Here is a 25315-nt window from a genome sequence, read left to right as displayed (position 1 = left end):
TTTTAACAAGCATTTGCAATGCAATAGGACTAATTTTTCTTTGAGTTAGAGCTATTGGCTTTATAATGCTATTGCTTATTACTATTTTTTTTAGCACCTTTCAAGTGCCCTAAAGTAATGTATCAGGGCTACCGGATTGTCAGTGAACCATATGTTTGTTTATGTTTTGCTTAAAGTGAACATCCGCTACTTTAGAGTTAATAGTCAGCGGGTGGGGGAAGGTACGAGTCCTGTTGCCATTTGGGAATGTGGCTTTTAAAGTATAGCTCCCTTTGGCCCCAGCACTAAGCAAGCACCACTTTCCTGCTGTCTGAACAAAGATACAGCACGCAGGGGGAGGAGACATGAAAAGGATGAGGGTGGTGTGGATGCCTTTAAGCAGGAATGTACGGGCTAAAAGAAGGGGAGGGTGAGCATAGAGAGAGGGAAGGAGACATGCAAGGGGAGCCTGAATGTTTTCAGTGATAATTAGAACACGCAGTAGACTATCTGGCAGAAGGGGGTTTAAAAGGAGCGATCGCCGAGGGGTGGTGGGGCGTGCAAGCAGTGTTGTGGGAGGGGCGAGTGGGTGGTAGAATATGGCACCGGGAGATTAAATGACGGCACTGGAAACTAATCGTAATTTAATGTAAATCAAACAAAATAAAAAAGAGCTGCAACCTCAGAGGGGTGGTGGGTGTAACTAAGCAACCCTGCTCTTCCAAAACAACTGTGGATTCCTGACCAGTCTCTTACCACATGCCCCTCTGCAAGCATCCAACATGGAGAGATAGGGAGGTCTGCTGTAGCCTGCTAGCAAACTCAGGAGCGGGAAGCAACCAACAACAGGGAAGGAGATGCATGGCACCGTACAGAAATAAAGGCGCCTGTGTGAAAGCAAGGTGCTCAGCTCTGCAAGCGGCGCCGATCATGAACAAATAAAGTCAAGCTTAAAGTGAAAGCGGCACTGTTTATAAATAAAGGCACACATCCATGCTGTGTGTTAAAGCACGGTGCTCACCTCCGCCACTCCTTAAATTTTTTTGGGAAGCAGTGACATGGAGTTAAATTCAGTCAATGTAGCGCCACGTAAACTTGGGAACAGAAAGCAACCAACAACAGGGGAAGAGTTGCACGGCGCCGCGCAGAAATAATGGCGCTTGTGTTGTATGGCGGTGCTCAGTTATGCAAGTGGTGTGATCACGAGGCCGTGCTCTGTGGAGGCTGTGTACGTCGCGCGCTCGCTTGTGCGTGTGATAGCAAACTGGTGGCCGGCAAAAGCCTCTGGGTAGCACTTTGAAAACCCAGTTACTAAATGTCTCGCCAGAGCAGCACATGCGCTGGCTCAGGCGAGACCTAAAAAATGGTCCCCACTGTTCCAAAACCGGCCCCCATCCTTTCAGCCCCCCGGGGAAACGCCTGATGCCCGCTACGAGGCCAGAGTTAAGATTAAGCTCTTGAATCAAAACAACATATAGAGGGGAACCAGAGAGAGATGCCCCCACTTCCGTTTGTTGTTCACTCTCTCCTTTGATTCCCTTCTGAAGATGATGAAAGAACACCCACAACTAAAAGGTGTCACTTTTGTCGTTGGTCTTAACAAAATAGTCTAAAAGGAACTTGATTCAGATTCTGTAAGAGTACTGTGAAAATAGTGCATCTCTGAATACATCTTAAAAAATCGGAGGGCCCCTTTATGTGGCCAATAGATAACACTGAATATTTATGCACCCTGCTTTCACTGAATCTCCACTTATGCCCAACACACATTACCACTGGATTTGAGAAATCATAGTGCTTAAGATGACATTTCTCCAAACGTTTTTCTATCTAGGTGCTTTACTTTCATTCACCATAGAGGAAATCTCCTGGCACCAAGATGTATATAATAACATTCATATGGGATGGAAAAACCTTGACTCAGATGCACAACATGTACAAATCCTGTGGGGGGGAGGGGAGGGGTTAGAGTACCTCACCTGCAGGGCTAGTAGCTGGCTTCCCAATTAGGATATATGGGGAAATGGCAACAAGGGAAGACCGACAAGTTATGATGCTTCAATGACCATAACTTAGTGACTCTCTCAGAGGGGAAGTACAGTGGGTCCCCAAAGGCCAGTGAGGCAAAATATTATATATGAGCCACATTTATGAGAAGTGAGGCATCGCTGCATGAAAGCAGCGATGCGTCACTTTTCAGTGCGCCCTCCTTGCAACATGATGGATGCTTCATATTTACTGTATGACGCATCATGTTGCAAGGAGTTACAGATACTTCAGTTGTTCTGACGTATCTGTAGGTGCAAAAGTGACGCATTGCTGTAGTGTGTCACAAAAGTGATGCAACTCCAGCAATGTGTCCTTTCACATGGGGCAGGCCCCATGTGAAAGGGCCTGCATCAGTCTTACGCCTGCTGTGAGGCAGGCGTAAGTTATTGACACATTTGCACCCTAGAAGTGGTGCAGTGAAATCTCATAGAAATCTTAGATTTCACTGCGTGACTTCTATGAGGCTTACTTACTTGGGAACGCCTACCCTGCATACATGATACCTCACGCGGGTATAATGTAGCGCAAGGGTTTACAAAATGATGCATCTGCTTAGATGCATCACTTTGTTAATAGGGCGCAACAGGAGGCATAGTTTTTGCCGCCTGACGCAACGGAAACACAAAACTGTCGCAAGGCCTCATAAATAAGGCCCTATATATATATATATCCTTCATCACAAAAAGGAGGGACTAATCACACATCCTTTGCCGTTTTCACCACTGTTTCGCAGCTTCAACTCCAGGAATGAGAGCTTTCAATTTCCATACCGGGAGAGCTCAAGTTTCGGGAACTTTATGGTAAGGGTTTTAGAATGTGTGATGACATTAAGAATGAGTATGGCATTCCTGATCCATATACACTCAGCACGGGCACTCACAGGATCAAATTATACTCAGAGAAGCTGGGCTGCTCACAGTACACGCTGCAGCCTCAGGCGGGAGCAGGCTCACTCTCTGGAGTGGCGTGGTTGCTCGCCCAAATGATTGGAGCAGCTTCTGGCACACAGCGATGTGGTACGTCAAGTTCTCCCTTTTGGCAGGGAATTCAGTCCTTCAGATCCCAACTGGAGTCCCGTGAGGGGTAGTCGTCTTCCTCTGCTTCCTCCAGGTCCACGGGGGTCAGTTAGGGCAGATCCTTTGGAGTGACTAGACCGACTGTCACACCCTAAGTCTAGTCCCAAACAATTACCTGAAGCCTTTGATGATTTGGTCCTGGCAGTTCTTCCTGGCACATTGGGTAGCTGCGGTACCTTCCGGAAGCAACGTAGACTCCTCAGGTGCTATCGCCCACACCATGGTGGCCTCTCTAGCATTTGCCACTCAGGTTCTCCCAAGTGCTAGCATACTGGTCACACAACTTTTTCACAAAGGGCCCCCTCTGGCATGCGGGGTCACTGCAATGTGGGCTTGGTGTCCTCCCCACAGCGTTCGATACTTGGCTCAGTCAATGGTGGCCCCCTACTGGCAAACGGGGATTGCCAAAAACAGTCCTGCACATGGGTTATGGCCCGATCAGTGAATAGCCAAATCCTCACACCTTACATGGAAAGTCCTACAGGTAGGGCTCCCCATTGGACCTCACTCCCTCCAATGCTCTCCTCTTTCTCACAGGGCACACTGGTCTTGGCAAGCAGGCAGATGCAGGTGGTCTAGTTCCGGGGCAGGTGGTCTTGATTTACCTGCGTGTTGTCCCCTCATCCAGCAGGGAGAGTAGCAGGCTTTGACCCCCAGTCCTGGCCACAGTCAGAAATTTTGAATAGCTTCCCCTTTTCACATAGCCTATCTGGCTGCTTGACAGATGACAAACTTTGGGGGTCTCCACCTCCCCTTCTTATAGTCTTTTTCCTGACACCAAATGTGAATTAGGATGTTGTCTTTCAACTTTTATGTTGGGAATCTGCTTCTTTTGAAGTGGGCCCTTCTCCCTTTCTTCTTTCTTCATGGGAGTGATCGAAGTTCACACCTGAACGTCAGCCACAATGATATGTGTCTCAAAAGGTTGAGCCCAGACTCCCCAAACCTACTCCTTCCTAGCAATCCCTTTATAAGCCTCATCTCCCTTTGTGAGATTTGTCCAGGACCCTTAATTGTGATTTATCACTGAATCAAAGAGCAGTCTCCACGCTTCTTGTATTGTACTTCACATCAGCACAGATACACCCAGCACATGCTTTTGCTGCGCACGCACAGGACAGCACTATATCTCTCATGTAATGTATTCCTCTCAGGCAATACATGTACTAATCAAACATGCACTGCTCCATCATTGTACTGTACCCTTCGCAGGCACCCGTACAACTAACGCAGAGTCAATAATTCTCAGTTGCCGAGTTCCTAAACAGGTAAGTGAGCCAGTAGGCCTCGCTGCAGTGACACAGAGTAAAAGCTTCTATTTACTATTACTGATCACTCCATGGTATTCTGCTACCACCACACCACCACTCTTGTGTCCTGGTGAAGGCGGTAGTCTTCCACCACTGTGAGGGTAGCCTTTTGGGGGATGTACGTCATGACAACGCGGGCTTTTACACCGCGCTGGCATTACGACGCATCCATTACAACGCAAGTCGTTACAACGACTTGCGCTGTAGGCGCTGGATTTTGGAATAGTATGATTTACTATTCCAACTCCAACCTACGCAACAGTAGGGAAGGTGTTGGAATAGTAAATCTACTATTCCTTAGTCTCTAGCGCCATTCACTTGCGTTGTAATGGCAGCGTCGTAATGGCAGCTTGGTGTAAAGCCCGCGTTGTCATGGCTGTCTCCCCCTTTTGGGCATCCCTCCTGGTCCAAGAAGACCGCAGTCCGTGAGACAGGCCTACGTCATGGTTCACACACATGATCCCTGTTCGCCGATGATAAAAAAAATCACTATTGGGGATCCATACAACAGTACAGTTGGGCACTGAGGGCATGGGTACACATCTTTACCATGAAGACAACATCTCATCCCAACAGAGGCCATAGAAGATGCCGGTCAACTCTCTGCTCAAAGTTGGTAATACTTGGCAACTTGACCCAGCTTCAATTAATTAGGTAGCATAGAATGATCCTCCAAACATGGTCTGTGAGTTTTCGGAAGGTCAATCAATCGATCAGGATTTATAAAGAGCAGCTAATCACTTGAACGCTTGTAGGCCCCGGAGGCTTATTCCAACAGCCTGGTCTTGAGGGACATTTGGAATTCCGTAAATTAGATGATGGTCCGGACGTGCCTCGGGAGGCTGTTCCAGGTCTTTGCTGCGACTTCGGAGAAGGAGCATCCTCCACTTCTGCTTCAGTAGCTGTGGGGAGTATGGCTAAGTGAAAGGGAAGTGTAGTGTAGTTTTCTCAATGGTTAGTGGAAGTTCAGGCAGTGGTTAATGAAGGCGGGCCCTTGGTTGTGTAGAGCTTTCTGTGTGTGACTCAGCAGCTTGAACTGGCATCTCTTCTGTACAGGGAGCCAATGGAGTTTCCTGAAGTAGGGTAGGATGTGGGTTCATCAGGGAAGGTCGAGGATGAGTCTGACTGCGGTGTTCTGGATGGTCTGAAGTCTCTGTAGAAGGTGTGCGGCGATTCCCATATAAGGACTTGTTTCATGGTGCGTCTCGTGTGTAGGGGTAGCCACTTGTCCTCATCACTGTGGGGATACAAAGACCAGACACTCTACATCCTGTGGGGCATCAATTGATGCCAGTGCTGCACTATGTGATATCACCATGCCAATGGTGGCATGCGACCTTCTCGAAATTAACTTCTGCCACCCACAAAACCTCATGCTGTTTTTTTCAATATATTTATAACTTGGTATTCAGCAGAAGCATATTTACTGAAACATCTGAAATGCCTAAACAATTTATTGAAAATGTTAGCAAGAGTTTTATTTGACATTATGATAATTATATATGTGTAAATTGGAATGCTTCAAAAACACAATTCCCATGTCAGAGGCTTGATTATGCCTTGCAAGTCTACCATTTGTCAGGTCATCAGGCCTGGCGTGAGATTTACAGTGACATATGATTTTCTTTTAAATGTTATTTCGTGCTTTCTTTTTTCCCCTGCAGGTGAAGAAAGGTTTCATTCGGTAACACCATACAATAAAGTCAGTTTGAACGCCCTGCCATTCGCGGATATCATACGGGATTATAAAGTAATTGAGGCCGAAAATGCTCCTCTGAACCCCTTGAAATATTTGTACCCGGATATCCCTAAAGATAAAGCCTTTGCCAAACATTACAACAGCAAGTCAAATGAAGGTTAGACACGATTTTATGTTGGTATTCTTAAAAATGTTATTTAAATGCTCAGGTATAAACAGATTCCAAAAGAGCAAGAAAATAAATGCTTCCTTCTTTATAATAAAAGAGTTGTTAAATGTTCCCTTTATTCTTCTTGGGAGCCATCACTGTCTTAACGGTTCCACATACTTGCAATTGGAGCTGGTACCATTTTATAATGTGTCCAAATTATGTATAAACCCCCTGCCAGTGCCCCGCCCGCCAAGACACTCCAGTAGAATAAAAACGCCTTTATCCTTGAGTTTTGTAAGGTTTAGGAAACCCAAAAGTATGACCTTAAGCAGACGTATCATTTAATGTTAATATTGTTCATTATTGTGCCATTGTGAGGAAGCATTTTATGACGTTTCTGCGGCTCTTCACATACTTACCTTCCTTCACTGTCTTTGCCAGTGTTCCAACACTATGCCAGAGCGCTGCTCCACTCTACCCCAACTCTAAGGGTTTGCTTGCACAGGCAAGGTGTGCACACCCCACAGATGGACGTGCACATTGTACCACTCTTGTGCGCTCTGGAGCTTCATTGTTCTCGAACAGTAGGGTTCCACCGGCCCTCATTCCTCAAGATTATTTAGCAAGCCAGGATTAAAATGAAGTATTGTGGAATAACCGTGGGAGTGGTGTGCAGCAAACAACACGTACATGCAGTAGAACCTTGGAAAGTTGAGCGCTTCATTGAAGGCAGTGAAGGTCTAAGGGCAAAGAAGAGCTGTTACAGACCTTTTGTGCTAACCTTTCAATGTAGGTCCTTCTGTCCCTCGCTTTTCAATTTACAACATGTTACCCCAAGTGAGTGAAATGTTCTAATACTGAAGATGCAGTGCTGAGAAGGTAGTGATCGAGTCAGTCATATTGCATACCCTATTTGGCACCTGTGGTCACACATTCATCAGGGAGATTTCCCAGTGGACAGTCCTTTTAACATCACCCGTCACCTGCTGTATGGTTGTAAGGGATGAGGTTGCATATGATAAATCATGCCAAAGGTCCTGGGTGTAGCTTTCTCATTCAATACAAATGGCTTCTTCAGCATCCTCTTAATCTCTTTTGTGCTTCCATGGATTGTTATAATAGTCTTATAGCCCTACTGCTTTGAGCTGTAACAGTTGTTAAAGGTCCTCACCCTTGTTAAAGGCCTGAGCCTGATCCCCACATTTGTTATAGGTCCTTCCCTGTGGCTTGGGCATATAACTTCGGTTCGGGCATTTTACAACCTGTATTGCCCTCAGCAGCAGGTTATAACTCTAAATGCTCTGTTAATTACTTTGTTTCGTTGGTGAGAAGTACTGAGAGAATTTAATGACAACATTTCAAGAACAGTACATTTAGGCAGTGGTGATCATGGTATGGCATTGGTGCAAGGATGAGTAGACAAAGACAACCACTGTCTCTGAAGGTTCCGACTGTCACATAAACCATTAAATGGGTTTGATGGTAGCGCCCCCTGACATTGGTGGTAGGCATTGGTTAGAGGTTTAAAATTTGCAAAAATATTCTAATGTGCTAAATGGGTATAAATCAAGACCAAATTACAGTCAAACACAGGAAAAATGGGTAAACAATCATACAATTTACAATTTTTGTTTTTGTCCTCATTCGCCTTTAACCATGATAGCCAAACAGACTGTTCATACCCCTACTCAACGACCTGGGATAACGACGGCTCTTTTGATGGATTCTCTCGGTACCTTCAGCCTGTATGGGTATATTTCCAGACCGACTTGCTACTTTACCCTCTGAAAAAGAGGATAGGTTTCACCCCCACATGATCTATACGACCAGATGGACTCTTTCGATGTCCCGGAGGAAGACCCAACATAGTCCAGGAAGTTCCAATAGGCATAATCATCGGACCCGCCCTTTGTTATACCATATTAAAAAATAGAAGTAACATGACAGATATAAAGTTTTTCTTATTTCCATTGAAGCAGCAGGTCCCAGTATGCAATCTTCTTTCGACTCCCAGATCTAGCCAAGCCAATCTTAAATGTTTCATATAGAGAAGTCAGCCAGTCCAAATGTTTGGGAGGAACTGGATCTATCTACCAAGTATATGCAAATTTGCCTCCTTGCCAATAAGATTGAATAAAATAAAAGCGATCTGGCTAGTCCTGCAATATGGCTGTTAAGACCAAAAATTATCAGAGTCAGGTCCATTTGGATTGGTACTCTCAGAATACTCTCCATTGCTATCCATGCCTCTTCCCAAAATACCCCGATTGAGGGACAGTCTTTAAAGATGTGTGAGTCTGCTGCTTCTGCCAACCCACATTTTTTTCAATTGACTTAAGAGCCTTTTACAATTTTAGAAAGCCTAAGGGGGGATACGTATGCTCGATGTACCGTAAAGATGTGATTCCTCTTCAACCATGTAGGTTTAACTATGCTGAAGAGATTTTTTAAATAATCCTGCCATAGTAGATCACATTGTAAATTTCGGCATCTGTTCGTTAAAGGCCTCGAGAGCACATGACTCTCCACAATGTAAACAAATGTATATCACGACAATGTCTCTGTTTTAGGAGCTTTGCAAATTTGAGTGAACGTTACATTTGCCTTTTTGTCAGCTTTACCTGCAAGTGTTTCAAAAGCACTCGACAGCAGCAAGCAAGTATCAAGAAATGTGGTTTCATATTTATGAGTTACAATTTGCAATACATAAAAAACTAAAAATTGCACCTCTAACAGCAGTGACGGTCTAACATGCAAATTGGTATTCTCATCAAAAGAAACCAGAGACAATTACTGACCCTCAAGAAGAGTTTGGGGATATACATACCGTGAGCAAGGATTGAGCTTTATGTTTGTATGATAAAATTGTAAACATTTGGAAGTTTGTTTAAGATCTGTATTTCTTCTTTTTCTTTGCAGTTTCTAGCCTTCCAGTTCAGAAACATTATGTGGCCGCAGCATTTATGCCGTTCTCCAAAATGTGAGTAGTTGTGTATGCAGGCAGAGGGTTCCTTTCTTTCGCATCCACTGAATGTGTCGCCTTAGTCTTGCATCATCAGGAGCCAGATGTGTCAATTATCAAATACAAATATTTTGCCAAGTTTTCATTTAGACCAAGTGAGTGCTTGGGTGTATCTTCTTGTACAGGGTTAAACTTTAAGGAAACACTCTAATAATGGTGTTACCTGATGGGTGTAAAGTGCTGTTTAGCCAAAAGAAAGAAATACAAGATATAGATGCGGCAGTCCCTTTTGTACTGCCCAATAGAGGGGGAGTGAGGTACTCCTTCCTTACATTTTATAAATCCAAATTAGTGCTGTGCACCTTTATTGGAGGCTTAAAATTCGCTTCTTTCGAAATCCTGACACCTATTTGTCTAATTATTTTTAAAAGGATGCCGGCTACCCGCCCATACTAGGGCCCATATTGGAAGTGGCCTGTTTTTTGGGCCAATTAGAAGTTTGTTCTAAATAATGGGGAACAACATTTATCTGGGAAAACTTCAGCAGGCAGTGTTGGCCACCAAACTCATAATGCAGATTTGTACAGTAACATAAGTTAGCGCATATACAAGAATTATCCAAGCCGTTCTTAATGAGGGCCTCGTAGCATGCTTTACCCAGGGGTGTTCCTCATCTGCAAGAAATGTTGCTGGTGGGCTCTGAATGAGTTCTTTTGTCAGTTTTTATATGTGAAAAGCCTATCCCTCCTCATTGTACATTTTATTATAGATATTCCAAAATAAAGGTAGGAATTCTTTCCTTTGTGAGGTCAATTGTTTGGTCAAACCTGATTATTAGTCTTTTAATGTTGTCTTCCCGGAACAAAGGTTAAACTATATCATCTATCGTGCCACCTCTCTCACCTCAATTTATGTCACAGTAGGTACCTGCACGGTGCTTGTTGCCTTCACTTTCTTATAAGTGCTGCAGCGAATTGTTTCTGCTATTGAAACACATATTAATAATATGCACAATTTTACGTTTAAACAAAGCACCTGCAAATTGGAAATTACCATACTTACATGTAATATGCCTGCACGTAAATCAAATACTGGACTAAGTCAGCCTAACTGTCGATGCCATGTTAAATGAAAAATAATGTATTAACACAGAAGGGCCTGTTTTTCACATTGAATAGTTGTATCCTCTTTGCTGCAGATGTTGCAACTTCAGAAGCCTACTGTTAGTTAGTAAATAGACACTCGTTTTGTATTAGACAACTGATAGTGAGGTTCTTATTGGAAAGAGACAATAACAACTGGAAAAATGATTCATGGGAAGAAGCTTTGGACCACAAGAAAACAACATTGAAAACTTTCCTTAGACTAGATGTCTGAAAGTCTATTCTGATATGGTGAGAGGATGGGGGAGTGAGCCTGTTCCCAGGAGTCGGCTGATATTCTAGTGGTTGATGAAGAATACAAAAGAAAATAATATTGCAACATAGAATTTGTGTGTTAATAGTAGTGAGTGTTCCTAAAGTAGGGCAAAGCATTATGACTAGAGACTTGTCTCTGATCTCCTAGACTTTTCTACCTGAGAGGGTACTTACCCTAATTCTATTTGTCTGCTGAATTATGACATTTCTAGTCTGAGTCGCAAAAGCTTTATGCTCACACATTGATCTTTCTTTTATCAGAACTCTTCGTGGCTTTCTCAACTGACACCTTTCTTCTATTAACCCAAATATTATTTCGAATAGGGAGATCCCTTTATGAAACAGGCTTGTTGTATAATTACTATTTTGACTGTGATTTTGACGAACATTCTGTTCTATTTCATAATCAAATATTGATTGATGGGTTATATTAACTTCTAATGCTAAAATCTAAGATTATACCAGGAGATTGAGATACAGAAACCCCCACTTCATCATATGTATGGATGGTGTCATGTGTGGCCGAAGGAGATAGATCTGCTGAAGTCCCATTCCTCCCACTCATTCCTCAACCAGTGGCTTTGACTAGCAATAGCCTGTCTTAACAAGTGGTGAGGGGGAAATGGGAATGACAGGGAGAGTGACCCATGAGCTGGACATCGTAATTAGCCAGTTCAGTCACATGGGTTTTTAGACAGAGTCTTCAGTCTGAGACTACAAACTGAATTAAAAGGGAGCTTAAGGTTAATTAGGAAACTATGTGGATAATGGCACAATTTATATAAGACTTTGTGCACAACTCATCAACTCCAAGGGGGATGACGCATTGATGAGCCCTCGCACCAACTCGAAACTGGCTGGTGTACCCCAGTATGGCGAGAAGTGGTAAGGTTATGCCATTTTAATAAAAAAAGGTTACACAAAGCAAACACAAGGAGAAGATGGAAGGAGTGCTGAAACATTTCAGACACTCAACCCCATTCACAGATTTGGGTTGAATCCATCATCGTTCTTTAGCTCTCTTCGCCACCCCAGTTCAGACCCAGCCATGTGCAAATCAGTTTTGACCCGGTTCCTCATGGGCACAGTCCAGCCCAAATTGCCAAGCCAGATCTTTCCTGGACCGGAAACAAGCATCCTGGGACTATTATTGGGGTAACACCCCTCATCAGCCAGGCTAGCTTGAATCTGGTGGCAAAGTGAGCAAGGGACTCACATCTGGGGATACCCTGCCAACTTGGAGCGAACAAAGCAAACACAAGGAGATGATGGATGGAGCACTGATTTGAGATTGGGAGTGAGTGTCTGAAAAGTTTCAGCACTCCGTCCATCATCTCCTTGTGTTTACTGTGAAAAAGATTACACAGATAAGACACACATAATAGAGAGATAGGCACAGACTCTCTCTTTGACTAACCAAGGGAACCAAAGGGAGAAAAATAAAATAAACTGCAAGCAGAGAAACTACACAAATATGCAAGTTGTTGCCAGGAACGTTGCTATAAGCCTAAAGAGTATAAATACTCACATCACTATAGTGAACCCGGAGCTCAATATCCCACTACATAAGTTAGACTCTAAACTGGTAAGCATTCTCTTCTTTTCCATCCTATTCCCCACGGCCCAGTCCACGAAATTATTCAGCCTGCTTCCCTTAAAAATCTATGTGATTTGACAAGGCAAGTGCAGGCCAGTCTGTTTCCTGTCTCATACTGAATATTTCTTACCCTATGGCTTGACCAATAGCTCCAGTTTGCACTATTTTCTCCTTCAATTTGAAAAATAAATCTTTCGCAATAATGCAGACCTGCATTCTGCAGAGTTCTGCATTCGTTTGTGATGGTGCCAGCATTCAGGTTGACCACTCCTGAAAATATTGCCAAAAAATAAAGTAAAGAAGAAGTACAGTGGGAATCACTTTCCTTTGCTTTATTTACTGAGGATGAAAAACGTGTTTCTATCATGTTTCAACCCAGGGCAGTCTTGCTGACAGGAAGCATAGTCCATTCTTGATAACTGATCGTATATAGAGTCCTTCTTCTGTTTTAATTACCCATGGAATTTTGGGGTTTGTATTGTGACCCCATATGCTTTTTACAGATAATGTTTCATTTCTTACAACTCTTATGTCAATTATAATTATGTTTGAAAAAACTAATCTAAGAAAAAAATCCAAATAAAAAGGGTGTTTAGGGTTCAGCTAACCATTCAGACTGAATTTCTTACACCCCCCATCAATGTTTAACTGTATATATAATTAATAAATATTTGTTTGCTTGTAATAGTTACCACTAGTCCCATATCCTCACAATAATTTCAAAATTACTAATTGAGAAATTAATGATCACACACACACACATACATATAGTACTGCCTTCTATAACGAAACTCACCGAAATTCTGTATATTCACTTTGCCAATTGCCATATCAATGGGTGACTGGTTAAAGGCTCACACTGGCTTTCATAAGCAATTAGGAATTATACAATTTCAACACACTTTCTATTCTTGTCTTCACAGTAATTCGTCATGTTCAATATCCAGCCCAGAAGAAAATTCCTTACCTTCTTGTTCACTTTTGGATCTCCTGACAATGTCTCCAAGTGACTATGCTGTGCTGAGAGAAAAACTAAGTCCTTCAGATATTGAAACAACGGTATGTTGAGGATTCAGTTCATTTTTCAGTTCACTTATTCTTCAAAAGTCATTAATGACTGTAAAGTGTGACAGAATGGCCCTACTTGAAAGACATAATCATTTGAAAAGAAACACAGTTGAAAGATAGACGGTTTTTGCATAGAAATGCATTTGGCTAAATACCTTGGTACCTGAAATTTGAGTAAGTCATGAAGGTCACATTGAAAGTGTGGTCTCTTTTGTGTAGGGTCACTTTCTTTGGCAATGCAGCATATGAACATTTCTTGAGTTTTTTGCTCATAAGGCGTGAGCCGGGAGCTTCATTTAGCGTTTGTGGTAATTTTTAGAAAATTGACTTCCAGCTTTTAATTTTGTTTTTCCTGTGGATAATTTCCCTTACCTCATTTTCGCAGCATTTTTAATCTATTATTCTGCTCCTGTGCTTGGGAAATGCTGTTTGGGGGCCAGGGCAGGAGTTGTGACCGCCATCTTGGGGAGGAATCGACGAGGTCAGCGGACTAGTGTCTGTATCCTCGCCTGCCTGGCCACCTCCTTGCTTGGCCACAAATAGCTCCGCTTAGGCGCCCGCGCAGACACCAGACTCCTGAGGCGTGAGCCGAGAGCTTCATTGAGCCTTTGTGGTAATTTTTAGAAAATTTACTTCCAGCTTTTAATTTTGTTTTTCCTGTGGATAATTTCCCTTACCTCATTTTCGCCGCATTTTTAATCTATTATTCTGCTCCTGTGCTCGGGAAACACTGTTTGGGGGCAAGGGCGGGAGTTGTGGCCGCCATCTTGGTGAGGAATCGACGAGGTCAGCGGACTAGTGTCTGTATCCTTGCCTGCCTGGCCACCTCCTTACTTGGCTACAAATAATGACGCCTAAGCGCCCGCGCGCAGCGGACGAGCCTAAGGCAAGCCCATCTGCGCCCGTCCGCGGCCGACCGGGGCTAGGGGCCAGAGACCCTGTTTCCAGCACGACCCAACTTATTCGCTATAGTTCAGATGTCCTCTGTGCCTTGGACCCCCCAGTGTTGAAAGTCTGTAAGCACATTTTCATACCCTATAAGCTCCCTATCTTTTGTCCACACTGCAGATCCCAGATTGGTAAGGATGCCTCCGCTCCCCCCACCAAACAGCTTAGTTTTAAGATGTTTTTAATAAATTGCAGATCTTTGCCTTGCCATACTGCCGAAATCTCTATGTTGTTTCAGGATGAAATACCAGAGGTATTGTTTCTGACAGAAACTTGTCTCTCGCTCAATTCTGAGCCTGACCTCGTTCAAGCGCTACCCCTGGACTATGCCATCACCAGATTAGCCCGCCCTGTAGGGAAAGGCGGCAGAATCGCAATAATCTATAAACATGGACTCATCTGCCTAATACTGGGGAGTCCTGCTTCTGACTGTGAGAATGTGGCATTCTCCATTAAATTCAGTCCTGTCCTGACCTTTTCGGACTTGCTGATATATACACCCCCAGGACCCTCGGCGAACGTCTGCAAAACCTTTCCGGAGGTGGTTGCTAATTTAACTAGTTCCTCTGGTAACTTCTCCATTTTGGAAGATCTCAATCTTCATTTTGATGACCCCATTCAGACCTCAGTGGTTGAACTCACTAAAGACCTTATGGTCTATCAGCTGACACAAAAGGTTAACAAACCTACTCGCAGGAAGGGACACCTATTGGATGCAATTTTCTGCAATTTGGACACCCTGGTAGTTGAAAACCCCATCCCTCAGACCATTTCTTGATACCATTCATTTGGTCGCCATCTGGCAAAACGCCACATAGAGTTCCCCTCCTTGTGAAATCCAGGTCCTGGTCCAAACTGCCTGTGGACCAATGGGCCAAGCTCTGAGAAGCCACTAAACCGGCACCTTCGGCCGACGTAGCTACAGCCAACAGAAATTTCAATCAATGGCTTGAAGATTCTGTAGATACCGTTATTCCCGAAAAGGAAATAAAAGTCAAGATTAAAAACCCTAAAAAACCTTGGTACACAGCTGCCCTTCATGAGCATAAAACTACAGAGTGTGGAGGAAAGACTTTTCCCCAGCAACAAAGGAACAATACAGGAAGTGTATTAATATCTATAAAGCAGAAATTAGATCCGCTCAAGCCACTTTCTACGAAGATTTTTTTTTAGCCTCATTCAACTCCCCGCGTGAGATTTTTAATATTGTAAAAACCCTTTCAAAGCTCCCCCCCATCCCATCGCTCCGGACACTTCAGGAGCGTCGTGCGACACTCTTGCTGATTTCTTCCCCACCAAAATTGATACCATCTTTCCCCCCCACAAATAAGGTTTTGATATCTTCTTCTCCAGGCAGAACGCAGACGCTTCTTGATTCTTTTCTACTCTTAGAACTGCCAGAGTTAGAAATCCTGTTTGCTAAAGTCAAGAGCGGATCACCCAAAGACCCTGTTGCCTTACGAGCGCTTGCGCAAGTAGCAGGGGTAGTTCTTCCGGTGATTTTAGATTTAGTCAACTCCTCACTTGCATCAGGAGTGGTCCCTCTGGCATGGAAGGAAGCAATGGTGAAGGCCTTGCTGAAGAAACCCTCCCTTGACCCATTGGTCTTGGGAAATTATCATCCAATTTCACTCCTGCCTGGGATCAGCAAAATCACGGAAAAACACGTTAATGCAATACTGTCCTCCTTTTTAGAGACCCATAATCTTGTCCACCAAACCCAGACAGGTTTTCGCCCTCTTCAGGGAACAGAAACTGCCCTGATCTCGGTTGTGGAGGAAGCTAGGAAAGTAGTGGACTCGGCGGCACTGCGGTAAACCTGCTGCTCGACCTCAGTGCAGCTTTTGACACTGTAAACCATCAGATCCTAATTCAAAGGCTTCACGACTTAGGTATCTCTGGATCCGCGTTGCCATGGTTCCAGTCGGTCCTTGAGAATAGGTCTTTCCAAGTCTTCAACAACGAAGTTATCTCCTAGAAAACACCTCTCTGTTGTGGAGTTCCTCAGGGCTCTTCATTGAGCTCTACTCTTTTTAACACCTACACTTGCACTCTAGCTGAGGCAGTTCTCCCTTTCGGAATTCATATTGTCACGTACGCTGACGATACGCAACTAGTGATTGAACTCAACACACCTAACAGTAACTCTCCTGATCCCTATAGGTGCCTCCAAGAGATAGCCTCCTGGATGAGAGACTCCTTTTTGAAACTTAATGGGGACAAGAGTGAAATCATGGTCTTGGGAAACCGCTCACCACTCAATGTGAAAGATATTTGGCCTACCATCTTAGGTCCTGCCCCATCGCCTAAACCCCAGCTTAAGAGCTTGGGTGTCTGGCTGGACCAGGACCTGTCTTTCAAATCTCAAGCTAGGAAGACAGCCGCCACTTGTTTTGGCATCCTTCAAACTGCCCATAAAATTCTCCCTATCCTAACGTTTGAAGCTAGGAAAATCATAGTACAGGCCCTTGTCTTGTCCAGGCTGGACTATGCCAACGCTCTATATCTGGGGTCCCCTCTGGCCACCATTGCCAGACTTCAAACTACCCAGAATCAGGCTGCCAGATTACTGTTGAATGTTCCCAAAATACAATCGGCCAGACTAGCTCTTGAGGCTCTACATTGGCTTCCTATCCAGGAGCGCATTAATTTTAAATCACTATGCATCGCCCATAAATGCTTTCATGACCTAGGCCCGCCTATTCTTAAGAACATTGTACAGCGGTATGAGCCTAATAGAACCCTCCGTTCTAAATCACTAATCCTGGCATCTGTTCCTAAAATCAAAAAAGCCAGAAGTGGAGGCCGACTATTCTGTCTTAATGCCGCAAAACTGTGGAACTCCCTTCCACTCCCTCTTCGGGCCGAACCCAATCATCTTTCCTTCCGCACATCTCTCAAGACGTGGCTATTCCCTTAAATCCTGCTGATCATCTGCCCTGGTTTCTAAAAGCGCTGGGATGCCTTCGCGTAGCCATACGCTATATAAATACCATTTCAAATCAATTAAATTCATAATTCTTTAGCCACATAAAATCGAATCACGCAACCTAATACTATCTTATATTTTAAATGAGCATTCAATTTCTATATCCATCACCACAAATTATGCACCAACTCCATTTTTTTGACTTGCCAAGGCTAACATATTCAAAACATGACAATTTTATATTTTGGGATATTGCCTAGCAGTAATTTCTCATTACAAAAACTTTAATACCTTCCTAATATTCGTCCTTAAATTGGTCAAATTACAACAAAATAAATATACTGCCCGCAAGTTTTCTCCTAATTCTAATCTGCAGTATTATGCATCACATTAAAATACTAAATTGATTTGACTTTTTATTCCGTTATAATGTAGACATAATAAAAGAATCATAATATTCAATCAATCAGGGGTTTGTAGAGCGCGCTACTCACCCATGAGGGTCTCAAGATGCTTGGGGAGCAGGGGGGTGGTCAGCTCCGGTTCAGTCGAAGAGCCAGGTATTGAGGTCCTTCCTGAAAGTGTGCAGGGTCGAGGAACTTCTGATGTTCAGAGGGAGCTTGTTCCAGGTCTTGACTGCGATGTAGGAGAAGGCTCTCCAGCCTGTTCTGTTTCTATGGATGCCGGGGACCTCTGCAAAGGCGAGGGCGGCAGAGCGGAGGTTCCTCCTGGGTACGTGGAAGGATATTCTCTCGTTGAGGTATTTGGGTCCGATGTTGTAGAGAGAGTTGTAGGTGTGGGTGAAGAGTTTGAAGGTGACCCTCTTCTCGACTGGGAGCTAGTGGAGGTCTCGTAGGTGATGGGTCATGTGTTTGCGAGGAGGTATCCCGAAGCTGAGTCTGGCTGCTGCGTTCGGGATGATTTGGAGTTTGTTTAGAAGGGTTCTGTTGATCCCGGCGTAGCGTGCATTGCTGTTGTACAGTCTGTTGGTTATGAGAGCGTGAGTGACGGTCCTTCTGCAGTAAGGGGGATCCACTTAAAGGTCTTGCGGAGGATGTTGGTGGAGGCAACAGCGTTGATCTGACAGTTCATGGAGAGGGAGGAGTCGAGGATGATGCCGAGGTTTTGTGCATGGTCTGTAGGGGTGGGTGGATTCCAGAGGGCTGCAGGCCACCAGGTGTTGTCCCAGGCAGAGGTGCAGGTTCCGAGGATGAGGATGTCTTTTCTGAGTTGAGTTTCAAACAGCTGTCCTTCATCCAGGCTGCCACGTTCTTCATTCCTTCCTGGAAACAGGTTCTGGTGTCTTCGGCATCTTAGTCAGAGAGAGGATGAGCTGGGTGTCATTAGCGTAGGATACAAGGTTGAGCCCAGGCTGTCTGACGATCTCGGCGAGGGGGGCCATGTAGATGTTGAAGAGCGTGGGGCTGAGCGATGATCCTTTGGGTAAGTAGTTGATATCGGTGGGTTCGGAGAATAAGGGAGGGAGTCGGATCCTCTGGGTTCGGCCGGAGAAAAAGGATTGGATCCAGTCGAGGGCGGCTCCTTGTATCCCTGTGTCGTGAAGTCTGGCTGCGAGCGTGCAGTGTGAAACTGTGTCGAAGGCTGCAGAGAATTCTTGAAGCATGGGGGCCGCAGTGTGTCCCTGGTCAAGTAGCATGCGGATGTCGTCAGTGGCAGCGACAAGGGCGGTGTTGGTGCTCTGGTTGCGGTGGAATCCAGACTGGTGGGCGTCCAGGATGGATTTCTCTTGGATGAAGGTGGTCAGTTGGGCGTTTTACGAGTCTCTCAGTGACTTTGGCCGCGAAGAGGAGGAGAGTTATGGGCCGGTAGTTTTTCAGGTCTGTTGGGTCTGCCGTTGGTTTCTTAAGAAGGGGTATAACCTACGCTGCTTCCAGTCATCTGGGAAGATGCCAGACAAGAAGGAGGTAACCGTCCTGGTTCGGGTGAAATGGCTGTTGCGGCCCTGTGGAATGTGCGAGGAGGGCAGGGGTCTGTACGGGCTCCTGAGTGGGTTTTCTTCATGGTTGCGGTGATGTGTTCGACTGTGGCTGGGTGCCAGGTCATGATGGATGACTTATCGGAAGTGATGGGGGTTCTGTCTGTCGTTTGTTCACTGAAGTTGTCGTAGAGGACCTTGATCTTTGGGTGGAAGTAGGTGCTGAGCTTGTCGCAGAGTTCCTCGGACGGTGTGATGTCTGTGGCTTCGCTGGGGGGTTTAGTGAACTGCTGTATGACGTTGAACAGTTCCTTGGCGTTGGTCGTGTTGGTCTGGATATTGTCTCTTATGAAGGTCTGTTTGGTGCCTCTTATGCACTGGTGATATTCCTCCAGGGCACTCTTGCGGTTGTTCTGTGTTTCCGTGGTTTTCTGGTTTCACCAGGTTTTCTCTAGGCATCTGCTATTGCATATCAGAAAGTTTAATTTACATCCTTTGCATTTTAAAATTGAACTTTCACTGGCTTAGACATTCTGTATATCATTTTGGATCCCAAATGTTGCATTTAGAGTCAAATCTACATTTTCTTTTAAAGTTGAAAGAAGTTATTCTAATGGTATACTTGATAAATCCTTTCTGGCACAATTATATGTAGAGTCACCTACTTAATGAATTAAATAGTTTAATGTTCCTCCATATTGGATAAATGTTGTGATCATAAGCATCATATATCTTGTTCTCTTTTCAAATGCCCTCAAACTGCACTTGGCTTTTAGGGGGTCATGGTTCTTTCAGTACAAAGAGAATCTGCCACTGCTACAGTAAAACTGAGGTGGCAGCTCAAGCAGCCAGCACTTCAGGCTTCTGATTTTATGAGTTCGAAATCAACCAGTTTGAAAATTATGGTCAGTGTGTTTTGTTGCATTTCACTTTGTACAGTAATTCTCTTTCTTTAACAATTGTGTGCCTGAGTGAGGCATTCTAAGCTGCAGATCTTGAAAGGTAGAGTCTCTCACCATGAGGGACAAGAAATTTGAACAAGAACTCCGTCTTCCTCCATTTAGTGGCCTGTAGTGCTCTTGTGCTTCCACAGAGGAGGGCTCACGTTCTGGTGGATTTAACAGTGCAGTGCAGCGTAACGCCAAAGCCGCTGCCCACCGCAGTGTTACGTTGCATCTGCACTAACACTAGTCTTACGGGCCGTGGCATTATGCCAAAAACAGTCTGGACTCTGGCCCCGGGTCAACTCACAGTGTGTGGGTTAGGTCCACCCTCCTGGAAGCAGGCAGCTACCAGTAGCCTACTGTCATTGGTAGCTGAGCACTACTATGCTACCGAATGAGACTCTCATTGGTAGTAGCATATCGCTCAGCTGCCCATGATAGCCCGACCTCAATCCGCAGGCAGCACTGTCATTGATAGCAGAGAGCTACCAATGAGAGCCGTTTCACTGTGTCCCAAGTTGGACTAACCATGGTCAAACCTACCCCGTTCCAGCCCCCAGCAAGTGCGCACTGCGCAGGTTCACACATCAGAAAGAAGGAGGACTTCCAGAAACTAGCAGCATCTTTGTTGCCTCCTCTGGCTCATAGCACTTTTTGGCCCCCGGCGAACTGCATCTAATCCTGGCAACTTTAGCCTGTATGTCATAGTTTGCTGCCTCAGGCATTTGTTGGGCCATTTATATAACCTGCGCATCACTGTAAAAACAAGAAGCAGTGGAAAATGAGGGAAAGTAAGCACTCAGAAAAATGGGGGAAAGGGAAAAAAGCTGAAAAACCCTGAGGCAAAAGCATGAGAAAGCACTCAGAAAAATGGGTGGAGTGGAAGGAGGGAGCAGAAAAAAATTAGCCAAAAGCATGAGAAAGCACCTAGAAAAATGGGGGGGGAGAAGAAAGCAGTAAAAAAACAAGGCAAAAGCATAGAAAGCACTAAGGAAAATGGGGGAGAGGAAGGAGAAAGCAGTAAAAATAAAGCAAAAGCAGGAGAAAGCAGTGGGTTTATATTTTGAACCACTATAGGTGGTTATATTATTATCCGGTGTGGTGGGATTATACCTGGTGATGTGGGTACATATCTGGGGAATGATGTGAATGCCGTCCAGGGCCAAGACATTTGCTGCGGGTTTAAAGCTGGTGCTGTGGTGAGTGTTTTGGGTGCAATCTGGTGCTAAGGGTGCAATCTAGTGCTGTGGCAACTGCTATTCATGCAGTATGGTGCTGTGGCAAGTGAAATCTGGTACTACACTGTATACCATGGATTGAGCTGCCTGATCAGAAGCAGCGTTTGCTGTGTCGGAGGACCCACAAGACGCCAGAAAAACGAGAAAGGTAGGACTGAATGGTATTGCGGGGCGAGTGGTGTGCGGACGGTGAGAGGGACTAAAGCATTGCTGAACTTACTTTTGCCCGCTGGACACCCTTGTAATTTGAAAAACAGAGATGTCGGCGGACACACTGAGAGTCTGGGAGGCAGCAGCCTCCAAAATGTTTAGTAATGTTTCATCAAGCAGCGTCATTTTTAACCAACGGAGCGCTAATTCAATGCCTAAGGATGAAACCATTAAAGATAAAATGAGAGCATTAGAGAAATTGATGCGTGCTGAACAAGGGAAATGGAGGGAACACAAGTCCCTACAAAGGTACCTCGATGGGGGGAGAATCCCCAGAGGACTTAGGATCCTAACAGCATCGAGTTATGATCAACCAAATCCAGACATGATGCGAGATTGGGCACAATGAAATCTTTATTCTTCTAAAAGGCGTGTGGAAATTTTTGTAAAATACGCAGAAATAGACAGAGCTGCACTGCAAGTCTGGACAGAGCAACTAAATGACGAAATTGAAAAAATGGAAGACAATGAGAAAGCAACCAAACTGAAACAAGAAATGATGGTCAGACTGCTTAAGGAGGAAGACAAGGTGAAGGAGCGTAAGGTGTTTAAGTTCCGCCACGACAGGGTGGATTATGAAATGGGACGCATCTTCACCTTTTCTAGAAAATGAGATGCAATGAAAATAACAAAATATGCAGCAAAAGGTACACAACAATCAGGGGCCTTAACTAACAAACAAGGTCCTGCTGACACATCCAACTCAGACCTGAGCTCAGCAATCAAGAGCGAGGTAGAAAGCGAAAACGCACACGCCATTGCAAGTGGAACACGTCCTGCATTAACCCCGGCAGAGGAATTGAATTTATTAGCGGAGGAGTGGAGACAGAAGCTCTGCCCAAGATCTCAAAAGAAATCAGCAGGAAGAGTCAAAACCACAGGCGCCGGCAGAGGCGAAAGGCCAGAGGACAGGCCGACCGCCAAGGAAAGACTAAATCGAAACAACAGTAGTCAATTTAACGAACATTGATTTAAACAAGGCCAAAAAACAGATCTTGGCACTTCCTTTTGTCCTACTGTCCAGAATAAAATTTTGACTATGCCAACACGAGGATGGATGTATACAGATTTGTCCGCAAATTGAAATCACTAAAATATCATGCCTTACAACGACAGAAGCCGAGAGCTGAAATTGACAACCAAAATTCAAATGAAACCGAATGCTCTCCAGAATTAACCTCCAAGGCGGATTTGTCTCTCCTATAAACTCTAAGAGAGCTGCAAGAAGAAAATTAATGCATGGGAGCCAAGGAAGTTCTCAGATATTAAAACCTGAGGAAAGATTTAAGGAAAAGTCCACCTTCACCCCTATAGCACCGAGGGATGGAATAGATATTTTTAGTGAATATGTTGTTAACAAAATAACAAAAATTGAACATCAAAACTTTTTTTTAAAAAATAGTTTATTGAGTTCAGTCCACATCAAGAACACAATTACTATCCTAGAATTACACATTCTTAAATAACACAGTATTACATCACATAGTGTTCAGACATTTTTACGCATAGCTATGTTACATCTTTCTGTTTCAGGGGGATCATAATCTCATCAGTCTTTCACAATGCACATCGATACTCTGTGTTGTTGGATAAATACATTCTGGCATTACAATTTCCGCCTTGTCATCTTATACTTTTACATACACTGTTATTTAGTACCCCTAGTCACCTTATCATTAAGTACTTGACAATGTCTCCGTATATACTGCTGTCGTTCTGTGTTTTCTTATGTTCGCTCTTCCGTCTGCACATTATGGAGATATTGCAATAGGGGTTCCCAGTAATACCTTGGCCTGGATGCTTGTGCTAATTCTTCCGAGTAGATCTCTAAGGTGTCCCTGCAGTATGTCATGTCTTTGAGCCAGTCCTTGAATCTGGGGGGGGGGCCTACTGCCCCATCTAATGGCTACTCAGCGCTTTGCTAATAGGAGCGTAACCGCCAAATATGTCCTTCTTTTTGCTGGCGTTATCTTATACATACCCAGTAAGCATACTTGTGGTGCGTTAGGTATCATCTCTGACAACATAAAAGTTAGAGCCCCCGTTACTTCCTCCCAATATTTGGGTACCTGTCGGCAGGCCCACACCGTGTGTAGGAAGTCCGCCCCTAAAACTTCACAGCTGTAGCATTTGTCATTTGGTCGAAGGCCGTATTTATGTAATTGGGTCGGAATATAATACAATTGGTGTAGGAATTGAAAATGTACTATACGCAGATTACAGTTTGGCTTTATCAGTTGCAGTTGTGTGCAGCTATAATCCCTGTCTTGTTCACTTATAGTGTCCCCCAGCATCTGCTCCCATTTACTTAGTGATTTGTCTGCTGGCTCTATTTGTTCTGATTGGGACGTGTTGTACAAATGGGTGACCAAGTCCGGGTGACTAGGTGCAGTCAATAGTGCTTGTAGAGCTAGAAGTGTAGGTGGCTCTTCTTGGTACGGGTCATATAAATCCTTCATCGCCACCTATAAACGCAGGTGGGCAAACAGCTTCATTTGTGTGTTGTGTGTGCTTAGCAATGGATCCTCCCTCTGAATGAAACTCCCACGTGGGAATGCATCTGCCATAGTGTTTAATTTCATCTCAGCCAGTAACTGTAGCATCCTTTTTTCCTGCGTGACTGATAGTTTCGGATGATTCGCAATTGGAAGTGCTGGGGCATAGACAGGAGATTTCCTGGCCCGACTCGCTGGCATATGCCAGGCTCTCGAGGTACAGCGTACTGTTTGAATCCTTTCGCTGTGGTTGAAGGAGATAGGGTCCGAGACAAAAGCTGTCAGAGGTGCTGGGTATACACTATTCCCCTCCACCGCCACATGCGGCATATAAGTGTGCGGTTGCAGTCAATATTAAGCATGTTGTGCCTGTGCGCAATAATGATATAATTGTAGATCTGGTGCCCCAAAGCCCCCTTTGTGGTACGGTTTTGTCAAATTATCCCAGCGTATTCTGGCTTGGTTCCCCACCCATGTGAGCTACTGCATTGTTCTCAATTTTGCGAACAACGCCTGATTTAACCAAATAGGGATGTTACTAAACAGATATAAAAATGTTGGCAGCACAATCATCTTTTGTAAAGATATGTGGTCCGCTAATGAGAGGGGCATCTGTGTCCATTTATCTATCTTTTCTTCCAGTCTAGTCATGGCTCTGCCATAGTTTTCCCTCTCCACCAGTTCCGGATCTCCATGTACCCATATGCCCAAATATTCCAGGTTTGGTTGGGTTGTGTCGTAAACCAATGAAAGCGGTATGACAACCGACTTATCCCAGTTAATGAAAGTGTTCAAATCTGATATGTTCCCTAATGAGTACATTTAAGTGCTTGTCCTGATGCCAAGTAAAAAGCACCATGTCATCAGCATACAGAGAGACGCTGAGTGGGCGGAGGTGGAATTGCAGTGCTGCTTCGAGTGCAAATGTCTTATCTTGCATGCCAGTGGCTCCACTATCAGCGTCAATAGGATAGGGGAAAGCGGGCAACCCTGTCTCGTTCCTCGACTTATACGTATGGGGTCTGACGTGTATCCATTTATTCTGATTCTTTCGCTGGGGTTTGTTATAAAATCTTTATCCATTTCAGAAATAGCTCAGGGAAGCCCATTTTTCACAGCACAGTTAGCATACACACCCCTTCAATGGAATCAAAGACTTTCGCCGCATTTAGCAGTGCCGCTGCTGCTGGGGTATCAGGGTCTAAATGATGGTACAGCGCGAAGATGGTGCGGAGGTTGTGAGTAGTGGATCTGTTGGGCATAAATCCTGCTTGGTCTGGCAGCACCAGTTTCTCCCGCAGAAGCT

The 25315-nt window shown here is 44.5% G+C and overlaps 1 protein-coding gene across 1 annotated transcript in view; it reads left to right on the top strand.

The window, feature by feature from the left end:
• Nucleotides 1-25315, top strand: part of STAT4 (signal transducer and activator of transcription 4) — an 836765-nt gene that overhangs the window by 760653 nt on the left and 50797 nt on the right. The window contains exons 21-23 of the mRNA XM_086955386.1: nucleotides 6079-6270; nucleotides 9184-9244; nucleotides 13165-13300. Coding sequence (XP_086811512.1) covers nucleotides 6079-6270; nucleotides 9184-9244; nucleotides 13165-13300 — 389 coding nt within the window. The remainder of the gene's footprint in view (nucleotides 1-6078; nucleotides 6271-9183; nucleotides 9245-13164; nucleotides 13301-25315) is intronic.

This window comes from Lissotriton vulgaris, chromosome 2_1, assembly GCF_964263255.1.
Source record: "Lissotriton vulgaris chromosome 2_1, aLisVul1.2, whole genome shotgun sequence".
Lineage (NCBI taxonomy): Eukaryota > Metazoa > Chordata > Amphibia > Caudata > Salamandridae > Lissotriton > Lissotriton vulgaris.
This window is presented reverse-complemented; position numbering and strand designations above follow the sequence as displayed.